The sequence below is a fragment of the Anomaloglossus baeobatrachus genome, chromosome 4 (genome assembly GCF_048569485.1).
Source record: "Anomaloglossus baeobatrachus isolate aAnoBae1 chromosome 4, aAnoBae1.hap1, whole genome shotgun sequence".
NCBI classification, from domain to species: Eukaryota; Metazoa; Chordata; class Amphibia; order Anura; family Aromobatidae; genus Anomaloglossus; species Anomaloglossus baeobatrachus.
The window spans coordinates 358896881-358909028 of record NC_134356.1 but is presented as its reverse complement, the minus strand read 5'-3'; the positions used below and the strand labels follow the sequence as shown (position 1 = coordinate 358909028).

The following is a 12148-nucleotide window of genomic DNA, read 5'->3' as shown; positions in this document are numbered from 1 at the left end:
CTTTAAAAATCGGCAATGTATCAAATACTATTTTCCCCACCTTATATGTGGTAAGACAGCACTTATAGCAGGTATGGTATAAAACATGCCCTGCTTGTGGGATTTGTACAAGACGTATAATGGGGATGGGTGTGATAACATTAACATTTTATTATATTTTCCATTTTGTTTTTGCAGCCAGTCTGACAAAGGTCAGAAATGTAAGATTGTTGTCTTGTATATAAATACTATGTTTTTCCTGTAGAAGTGAAGCTGGTTTAGCAGTCTTAAGTACCATGGCAAACGGTCTTGAACTGTGACATTGTCACAATCCGAGCTGTACTGCGTCTGTTATTCGTGCATTTACCTGTACACGTGGCTTTATGCTAAAATCCCGGATACAACTGCATCTCTTTCTGTTGGTGACTGCTAGGTGTCAGTGCGATTTATTATTTATTCCTAAATTTTTCATTCTTTCTTTGTATGTTAGGGCTATCTTCCAGCAAATTTGGAAAGAAGAGATGGAACACTGAAAAGAAAGCAGAAGGAGTATTTTGCCTTCATAGAACAATACTACAACTCCAGGAATGATGAAGCAAATCAAAGCACATACCGACAGGTAACAACTCCATAGGTAATGAGAAGTGTGCCATCGCATCCAGAAGTATAATGAATAGGAATGATCGAATACTTCGATTATTCGGCTTTGCGAATATTTTCCTAATACCTCACCGCTATTCGATGCACAATGTAAGTCTATGGGAAGCCTGAATAGTTCCGAATAGTTGTTATTCGGGTTTCCCATAGACTTACATTGCGCATCGAATATTCACGAATAGTCCAATAGCGGTGAGGTATTCGGAAAATATTCGCGAAGCCAAATAATCAAAGTATTCGATCATCCCTAATAATTAAATCAAGGCCACACTAGGTATCGACTATACAAGTCAGGTGTGTAGATAGAACACTAGGCGCCCTTCTTTAGCTCTTCTTCCATTCCAAAGTCTTTGACTTCTCTTTCATTGCTCTATCATGGGACCACCATGCAGCTCCGTTGGTCCTATCGGAGGGCTGCATTGAGATCTATTCACATTATATAACATGTGATGCACATGTGCCACAATTTTTTGATATATAGATTCATTCTGAATTCTAAACTACACAATTATGTTAAACAGGGAGCATACAATTTATGAAAGTTTTTTTAGGCAAAACTAATTGAGCAAAAAACCTGAATTGTTTTAAATGCAATCTGTAACCAGATTTTTGCTACTGTGATCTGAGAGCAGAATGATGTAGGGGCATAGACCTTGATGCCAGTGCTCTTACTTGGCAGTTTGCTGCAGTTGTGATAACATTATTGTTTAAAATGCTACAGATCTATCAATTCTTTGACTGCTGAGTTCTGTATAACCCACACCACTGATTGACAGCTTTCTGAGAACACCGTGCATAGGCAGGAAGCTGCTAATCGATGATGTCGACAGAATGATACCAAGTTAATGAATGTGGAGACCACATGGTAGCAAGTTTACTAGTCCTCTAGTGATAATTTCCTGCTGATTTAAACAGTGATTTAATAAAAACCACAGCAAGCAGCCCAGTACGTGACACATTGCTAAAACCCAGGCCACTGCCACTTCGTTATATGCACTCAGATTAAGTAGCAAAAATCTGGTGACAGATTCCCTTTAATATTTAGTAGAAAAAATGCAGTCTACAACTGTACTGACTCCAGAATTCTGGCTTCTCAGAATTAGCTATGTGCTTGGCCTACTGAAGGTCACCATGCAGCATTCAGATTGTACCTTTAACTCCTTAACGACCAAGGACCTACCTATACATCCTGGCAATGTTACATAGTTACATAGGTTGAAAAAAGACCTAGGTCCATCTAGTTCAACCTTCCTCTACCAAGTATACATCTGTCACTAAATCATTTACAACCAACATGTTATGTGTATGGAGGAAATCATCCAGCCCTTTTTTAAAAGCTGTTCTAGTATTTGGCATTACTACCTCTATGTCTGTTCCCTTAATGATATGATCAGCAGACGTGCAATTAACAGGCACGGCGCCCTCGCATCCTCTGCTCTTGTTGTGACAGCGGGAGCGCATGTGCCATCCTCGCATAGGTCACAAAACAATAAGATGATTTCACACTGTCTTCACAAAGATGGCGCCGAAGATATGTACAGAGGCCAACTTCAACGCCATCTTAGTGAAGAGATTTAGTTAATCTGTGATATACTGTAATTAGTGTTGCTATTTTTATATTTAGTGTAGGGACCTACAGACATGAGGTCCTGTGACGAGGGTGTAGGCTTACGTTTTATGGCCATAAATACCAACAAAAACCTCATATTTTTTTGTTTGTACAGGATACAGCCAGGCCCCTTTCTGTTGGGCCTTGCACTGTAGAGTGTCTGTCCGTGCATGATACACAGTGGGGTACGGCTTGGCAGCCCGTCTGATCTAATAGAAGGGCGTCCCCTAATAGGCTGCGGGTTTGTGACTGTGCCATCTGCATGTGAACAGCGCTCTATGCAAGCCACTAGTGTGCAGTGTTATCATCTAGCATTCGCCTCCCCTCCATTGAGGTGTGTGTGTGATCTGCTTCTCCTGCACCCGTGATGCTTCCACATTAGTGGGGGTTTAGCTGTATCCTGGTAGAGCATTAGCTTTTGGCCTGGGCGTTGTACACACTGCAGCCCAACTTGCTGTGAGTAATACTTAATTTTTGGAGGACATTGTCCTCTTTTTGTTGCTATTTTTATATGTGATATACTGTAATTAGTATAAATAACAGAGACAGGGGAAGGACAGGCAGGCAGACAAGGGCGGGAATAACTAGCAAAACCCAACCCACCTATTAGATATTTTGCAGCACCTATCAATCAAGTAACAGTGCATTTCACTAATTTTACTTGCCTGTGTTTCAGAAAGTATATATATTTGATGTCACAACTAAAGGTATGTTAAGAATCAGCATGATAGTGCCAGTATAGCACTGGGTTTAGTTTATATATGAAAATCCTGGTGGTTTATATTCTTTAATCTTTGAAGACCTATGGGCCCAAAAGTTCTAAATTAGAAGTAAATGCAGTTGTTGGGTTGTGGTCAAAGTTAAATATATTAGAAAAAATCTGGACAGGAGTACCACAGTTGAATTTTCAGGCAATCTGATGTCCAAGTGCTTGGGGGGGTCCCAGATCAGATCTAGAAAACATCTTAGCAATATGCTATCAAAAAGGTTTTTCTTTTTACTTATTTTTGCAATTTTATGTGACTGGGTGTGACAGGATCACTTGGGACAGTGGAGCCTAAACTGGTCCTCGGGCTAGGGGAACCCTAGTGGACCCTGATCCCAAAGGTACATCTGAAGGTGACGATGTTTGAGGCATCTTCCTTGCTCCAGCTCCTGAACAACCCTTGTCTAGTGGCCCTCCATTCCTCCACCCAGGAGAGGGTCTGGACAGGAATGATTAATCCCACACAAATAAACAGACTGGAGAAAAATTAAAACTCAAACTCACACCAGTCATTCACAGAGGTATAGACAATACGTGATCAGGAGGAAACTAAAGAAAGGGAGGAAAAAAATCAGACGCCAAGAGAATTTCTACAACACACCAAACAGCATACAGGAATTCACTAGCAACTGAATAACAAAGCACAAGGTCCGAGATCACATAAAGCTATCATCGGCATGGGAGAACAGGCTCCACCATCTTAAAAAGGGCGGAGGCAAATGTAATAGGTCTCCTGCAACATGTGACTCATGCAGTAATCCACATACTAGCAGAAACAAACTCCTGCAAGCCCAATTACTAAGAAGAGCACAGCTGGTCTATGCCAGAGCCTTTCTGTTCCACTCAAAAGCAGCATCGTGTGTAGTGTCTGATTCTACTGTGTGAGCAGCGTCAGATGTAGTGCTGACACTCTGCAAGTTTTGAGCCATTTTATTTATAAAGAGTATGAAATATAAGGATAGTTATTGCACCTGCGTAGTATCATTGAATGTGACATTGCTAACAGGATTGAGCAGAAGTTTTGACTTTTTAACTAACCACCTTTTATTCATATTATCTTCTATGCTAATTGGTCAATTGCAGCTCGTAAATGCTAAAATTCGAGTGATCAAGCCTATTATTCTATCCCATAGCTAGTGTAGTGAAAAGCAGGGCTTACTGATTCTATTTAAGCATCTTATTCAAAGGACTCCACTTGCCCTTCAAATATTTCTCATCTGTTATACACGAGTCAACAGAGGACTTGTAAATATGCAAATATATTACAGCAATATAAATGGAAAGCATGGACATGTCTTGTTGTCTAAATGAATTGTTAATGCAAAAGGCAGTTGAGGGTTTAGTAATAAAACTAAATTGTTAAAGAGAAAGTGCTTGTGAAAATGGAAACATATGTGGTTAAATGCCAAAGCTGTTTCCAAAATCTGCTGTTTTCTGTGCTTGCAGATTCGGATAGATATTCCTAGAATGAGTCCAGAGACGTTGATCCTACAGCCGGTCGTTACTGAGGTGAGTTCTGTATACATTGCATGTCCCTTCAGCTCAGGACCTGGCGTCCTCTAGTTACTTTCCCTCTGCGTCATGCATGGTCCTCGGTGCTGCCCAGAGGAACGGATGGGGACCTCAAAGCTTGTGCCTCTTAACTGTGTGTTCCATGCAGGTAATTATGTTAGAATTCATTGAATGGCTGGAAAATAACAGAATATCCATAAGCATGGGTCTACACAGGGTTTTTGGCCCAGACAAAGGCTGCATGGTCAATGATCGCCCTGTGCCACTGCTACGTCGCAGTGTAATGTGGGTGAATGGGGTTACTGAGACCAGAAAGTCTCTATAAAATCCAAACTGTTCCTACTTTTGCCAACATGCTTGTCACAGTACCTTGCAGGTTACAATGTGACCCCAAACACCTGCATTACGCTGTGAGGTAGCAGCGGCACAGTATCTTTGGATACGTGATTTGTGTTACAGCCAAAATTGATGTGCACCCAAGCCTAACACGGGATTTTTGCTGTTATTAAAATAGTAATTGGCATGTGCTCTTTGGCTTTAACCCTTTGATTTTCCTAACTCCATGTGTGTATAGTTTAGATATCAACTCCCTAATTACAAGTAAACTTTTTTTTTTTTACATGAGATCAGAAAAGCCTGTAAACACATGGATAACTTCACATAGAGTGCCTTGAAAAAGTATTCATACCCTGTAAATGTTTCCACACTCTTTCATGTTGCACCCAACAACTTAAATGTATTTTATTGGGATTTTATGGGACATACCAACACTAAGTAACAAGTAGTTATTCTGGTGAATAAATTACCGTAATTTTTGTTTCATTAGACACACCAAAGTGGGGTGAAGCGGAGTCACAGAAGGCAGGGGTGGTGGTGGAGTAGGGCGATGTCCCAGATCCTCGCTGCGGGAGCTGTGAGGCAGGCAACAACTAAAAAAACTGTCAGCGGTGGGGACTTCAAAGAAATGGCGCCCGTAGTTGGCACACGCGCAGATTGAGTTATAAGATCAATGACAAGCTGAGATATCCTCTGCGCACACACCATCTCCATGTGCCATTTTCCTTAAGTCCACTGCCTGGGGATCAATGGGTCAGAGGCGGCGCAATGCGCAGATGAGATCTTGAGCCGAGAACTCCATCTGCGCACGCGCCTATTCTGGGCACCATTATTTGAAGCCCACACTGCCGATATTTTTAGGATGGCCCGTGCCTCACCGGCATAGCACAGTGCCCGCAGCATCACCCCTGCCTCCTGTGATCCCTCTCCTCCACAGACCGGTGAGCTACATTCGTATTATATGAGAGGAAATGTGCGTCTTGTAATCTGAAAAATACGGTATACACAGATGGACTCAATAATTACGGGAATTCTGGAGGCAATTGGTTACTCAGGAATTTTAGTTCGGGGTATCAGACTACAGGGGTCTGAATACAAATGGACATAAATATTTTTAGATTCATATTTCTAAAATATTTAGAAAACCATGTATCATTTAGGCTATGTTCACACACTGTGTTTTTTACCTGCGTTTTTGGTCCGTTTTTGCTGCAGAAATTTCTTGAGAAATTCTTGTAACCTTTCTGCAGACATTCCCCAGCAAAACCTAAGGGGAAAAAAATTAGCTGTGCGCACACTGCGTTTTTTTCTTAAGAAAATTCTTTCAGTAGATTTTCTTAAGAAAAAGAATGAGCATGTCACTTCTTTTCTGCAGCTAACTGCGTTATTTCACTCAATTGACTGTAATGTAATCATGAAATAGCGCAGGAATAACGCAGGTAGCAAGTGATATGCGTTATTCCTGCATTATACCTGCGTTATTCCCGCGTTATTTCGCGTTTTCGGGACATAGTGTACTTCCCTGCACTGCGTTTTGCAGGGAAGTGATGTCACTAGGACAGGAAGAGGAAGGAGAAGAGAAAAAAAAAGCGTGTGCTCCGCTGTGTTTTTACCTTCCAGCCGGGTAAACACACAGCGGCGGCCCGGTATTCTCAGGCTGGGGAGAGCGAGGGACAGGGTTAATGCCCCTCCCCCTCCCGCAGCTGAGAATATCAGCCGCAGCTGCCCCGGGACTATCGCATCCATTATGCGGCAGTCCCGGCGTGTTACCGGCTCCTCCAGATGCCGTGATGCTGGGGCAATCCAGGTAATATGGAGTTAACGGCAACTAATAGCTGCCGCTAAGTCCAAGATTAGTGATCTCAGCGTCTATGACACGCCGTCACTAATCCGAAAGTGAAAGTAAAGAAACACTCACACACCGAAAAATCCTTTATTTTGAATAAAAGACAAAAAACTCCCTCTTTCTCCAGTGTATTAACCCCTCCCAGACACAGCTCCGACGTAATCCACAGCGATGTCCCCCGGCGCTTCCAGCCCTGCTCCAGCCGCTTGTGACAGTTCTCCACGGGTCAGTGAGCGAGTGCTGAATGCAGCTCCTGAGCGAGGCTGCGGGGAACTACAGGACATTTCTCACGGCCGCTGATGTGAACACATTACCGGCCGCGAGAAGTGCAGTGTGTGGGGGGAAACGTCATAAATAAAGCTGTAATATCTATCCCTCTATTATCTATCTTATCTATCTATCCATCCCTCTATCTATCCATCCCTCTATCTATCTATCCCTCTATTATCTATCTATCCATCCCTCTATCTATCCATCCCTCTATCTATCCATCCCTCTATCTATCCATCCCTCTATCTATCTATCTATCCCTCTATCCCTCTATCTATCCCTCTATCTATCCCTCTATCTATCCCTCTATCTATCCCTCTATCTATCCCTCTATCTATCCCTCTATCTATCCCTCTATCTATCCCTCTATCTATCCCTCTATCTATCCCTCTATCTATCCCTCTATCTATCCCTCTATCTATCCCTCTATCTATCCCTCTATCTATCTCTCTATCTATCTCTCTATCTATCCCTCTATCTATCAAATCAAATCAAATAAGATTTATTGGCAGGACCAAATACAAATTAGTTTTGCCAAAGCAAGTGTACATTAGGGACTGGGGCTGTGGGCATGGTGGGTGGGGACTGTAGGAAGGATGGATGGGGTACATCCAGGGTGGGGACTGTGGGGGCACTTCTAGGATGGGGGCTATGGAAGTCCATGGCTTATGATGGGGCTTATGATAGATCTATCTATCTATCTATCTATCTATCTATCTATCTATCTATCTATCTATCTATCTATCTATCTATCTATCTATCGATCCCTCTATCTATCTATATTATCTATCTATCCCTCTATCTATCTATATTATCTATCTATCTATCCCTCTATCTATCCCTCTATCTATCTATCCATCTATCCATCTATCTATCCCTCTATTATCCTATCTATCTATCTATCTATCTATCTATCTATCTATCTATCTATCTATCTATCTATCTATCTATATTATCTATCTATACCCCTAAATATCTATCTATTATCTATCTTTCTATATTATCTATCTATTATCTATCTATTATCTACAGTATCTTTTTATATTATCTGTCTATCTTTTTATATTATCTATCCTTCTGTCGATCTATCATCTATCTGTCTCTATCTATCTATCTATCCCTCTATCTATCTATCTTATCTATCTATCTATACCCCTAAATATCTATTATCTATCTATATCCCTCTATCTATTATCTATATCTATCCCTCTTTACTCTTTCTATTCCCCTAAATATCTATCTATCTATCTATCCCTCTATCTATCTATCATATATCTATCTCTGTATTATCTATTTTTTTTTTTTTTATTTTCAATGTGCTTTATTGCTGTAAAGGCATTAAAAAATGCAGGGACCAACATGAAAGAAAACGCACCGAAAACGCATGAAAAACGCACCAAAAACGCACCTGCGTTATTGGTGCGTTTTTAACGCAGGTGCGCTAATCCTTCACTCTCAAGAAATTTCTTAAGAAATTTCTTAAGAAAAATCATTTTTCTAGTGTGAACATAGCCTAACACTTCATAAATACTTGCTGCTTTGTGTTGCTATATCACATAAAATCCAAATGTAATACATGTAACTTTGTGGATGTCAAGTGGAAAAATGGGTAATAGTTCGCGGGGTTTGAATACTTTTTCAAGGCACTGCATGTGGTTTCAAATGCTGCATCCATATAGGGTGTTCTTTAGTATATATAAGAAGTTTATCACTCCAAATACATAAAGATGGCTGTTGGCACTACGTCTGATTGCTCCACTATTATGAACATGCGTATTCACTGTCATTAAGTGAAGGGGAAGAGAATCTGCCAATCTTACCTGGTGTGGAACCTCTTCTGAAGAATCATGTTAAATTAATGGACACCTACACTATCAGATAGACATTTCAGAGGATTTGATTGGTGGAGGTCTGTGTGCCAAGACCCCACTAATCACTAAAATGTAGGAGATGAATTGTGTTTCTTATTGCATATTGTAGGGAACTTACCCTACAATATGCAATAAGAAACACTTCTCCCGTACACGTTATATTTAATTAGCCTAATTAGCCCAACCAAGCAAAAGGTGTCATAATGGAATAGTATTCCTCTTTTTCATACATCAGTAAATGCCCGTGATGGCAGAAACGCGTATGATAGTATGAAATTTTATGTACCTATTTAAAGGGAATGTATTGCGTTGTTTTATTTTTGTATTAAAAATAGTGATTATGAAATCAACTATTTTTAATACAAAATGAAAATCGCAGCTTATTTAGTTTTTATGTAATTCTAATTTTACTGGAGGCACTGGGGGTTGCCATGGATTTGCTGTGTGTGTAACGACAGTTACTCACTGCTTTATGGCAGCCCCTGTGCATAGAGAATAATGGTCGGGATCCGACCCCTTCAGTAATGTTACAGTGGGTGTCTGCTGTGACCTGGACGTGCCCCCTGAGCTGTCCAGATCACAGCAGAGGGAGGAGATCGGCGCTATCATTGTGGAGCTCACAGCCATGCTGTTTGCTCCACTTTACACCTATCACCCGCCGCCGGGATGTGTGAGTACGGGCCACCTCCCCTCCCCTTCCCCCGTTACCATCTCCGATGACACCCCCTCCCTCTGCTCTACCCAGCCCCCGCTACTGCCGCCGAAAGTTACCGTCTCTAATGATACCCCCTCCCTCCGCTCTACCCGCCGCCGCTGCTGCTGTGTGTGTTTGTGTGTGTGTGTGTGTGTGTGTGTGCGCCACTGCATGTGAGTACCACCGCTGCTACTGTCTCCAAAAACACCCCCTGTTCAACCCCCCCCTTCTGCCTGCCACCTGTCGGCCTGTGTGTGTACCGGTGATACTGTCTGCAGGGTTGTGTATCTAATCCTCCTGTGTGAAACTGCTGAGCCGTGTATCTAATCCTATCCTGTATGATACTGTCTGTTGAGCCGTGTATCTAATCCTATCCTGTGTGATACTGTCTGCACAGCTGTGTATCTAATCCTCTCCTGTGTGATACGGTCTTCACGGCTGTGTATCTAATCCTATCCTGTGTGATACTGTCTGCACGGCTGTGTATCTAATCCTATCCTGTGTGATACTGTCTGCACGGCTGTGTATCTAATCCTATCGTGTGATACTGTCTGCACAGCTGTGTATCTAATCCTCACCTGTGTGATACTGTCTGCTGAGCTGTGTATCTAATCCTGTCCTGGTTGATACTCCTTCTGTCCTTGGTGACACTTTAGACATTTCTGTTCACCAACAAAATGGCTCTGCACTATGTCCCTACATGTCATTCTCTGTTATCTGTTGTAAGATTAGGAGGGGGGAAGCATGCCATCACACACAGGAGAGCAGACTCCGCCCACTATACTGCAGCTGTAATGTGATCTTTTTTTACAGTGGGATTTCTGTAGGATTTCAGAAGCTGCTCCCCCTAGTGTTTAACAGTGGAAACAGTGGAAAATATCAAACTTTTTAAAAAATTTTTTTATATTTTGCTCAATTAAAAAAAATAATATTTAAACAAATTATTAAAACATTATTACTTTACATTTTTTCAGTTATTCAATTTTTTTTTTCTGACGATACATTTCCTTTAAAAACATTTTGTAATAAAGCATTTAACAAATTTTAATATTTGCAATACAAGGCACACAAGGATAGTTGCAAGATTCTGAGCTCCGAGTATCTATTTATAGGGAGTAGAGATGAACGAATCCGTGGAGGTCCAGTTCGGCTCATGCAGCCAAACCGTACCTCCACAGGTTCAGACTTGGCTTGAACCACAATGGAAGTCAATTGGCAGTGCAGGTCTCTGCCCACATGTAGCCAGCCAAAAGCAGATTATTTCCGGGGGATGGTGGGCGACGTTCTTCGATATTTTTTTTTTTTTTTATTATTTTTTTTTGGGGGGGTGGTGTTGTACATTTTATCTGATAACACTGTTGTCACCCAAAGTGTGAGCTATTCAAACACTGCAAGCGGCTCGCACTGGGCAGAGCACCGAGCATACCTGAGCACAGTGATGCTTGCACGAGTGAAGTTCATATGTAAAGCACCCGAACTGTTTTTTTTTTTATTGTTTTTTTTTTATAAAAAAGTCGGTGTTCATCCAAGGTTCACTCATCTCTAATTGGAAGCTGTCTAGTTTCTCATTTACACACTTTATACTCTGTTTGAGGTGGGCCTATATATCTGGTGGCCACTGATAAAAGCCTAGTCCCATGAGATAACCATCCACAGGACATAATGGGAAATCTAAAGAACATTACCCATAGATTACAGTACATGCAATTGCATTTGTATAGGAAACTCAACAGGATACTCCATTGTTGTACTTAATCTGCAGGTGCATGTAGTAATTTGCACTCAGCCATTCATTCCATGCCTGTAATTAATATTAGAAAAAAAATATACAGCTGCACTCTAAAATGTTATACCATGCAAACATTGAACATCGGAATTCTGGAACTGCATTACCGGCATAGGAACTATGTTTGAAAGAATAAGATTTTAGTGCTATATTATGCAAACATTGAATATAAGAATTTTGGAATGGATTATATTAATTTTAGAGGTGTAATTTTGCTACCTAATTTTCAATTCTGTGACTCGCCCCGGTGTGATTCCTATTTTGCATCTCTTGGTTGTCCCATTTGATAGAAATCTTTTAGAATGTTAATAGATGCACAAAGCAAATAATTATCCAAAGTCACACTTCACACAAGAGAGCACTTATTCAGAATGTATCACTGCATAGTAAGATACATTTTATTTGTTTTCCCTTATGATTGACAGATACATCAGCTTTTGTCATGGTTGATCAAAAGCCTAACCAATCTTTTTATTGAAATGTGCATGTATTTTATTATCCAGTATTTCTTCTGGTGGAGAAATGATGGGCTTCTTTCCATACATAATCGTCTGGGATAAGTTCTTCATGTTACAGTCTATTATTTTTGCTATTAATATGGTTTAGAAGTTGCGATTTGTAATTGAGGAGACACAGGAGTCCTTTTATTTATATCCTTTTCTGAAAAGTCATTAATACAAAATGCTGGATAGGAAATAGGTTATACTGATATATATCAAGTATCAATACTTTTTTCCCATTTACTCCCAGTCCATAGCCTATTGTAATTGGAATATAGGGACTTGGACATGCATTACTGCAAAGAAAATAAATTTAAAAATT

General features: G+C 40.8%; 1 protein-coding gene across 2 annotated transcripts in view; it reads left to right on the top strand.

Annotated features, from left to right (window-relative positions):
* The window catches only part of TBC1D22A (TBC1 domain family member 22A), an 811105-nt gene that overhangs the window by 190808 nt on the left and 608149 nt on the right, over positions 1 to 12148 (top strand). For both annotated transcript variants that reach the window (XM_075342553.1, XM_075342552.1), the window contains exons 6-7: positions 470 to 598; positions 4458 to 4520. In XM_075342553.1, coding sequence (XP_075198668.1) covers positions 470 to 598; positions 4458 to 4520 — 192 coding nt within the window. The remainder of the gene's footprint in view (positions 1 to 469; positions 599 to 4457; positions 4521 to 12148) is intronic.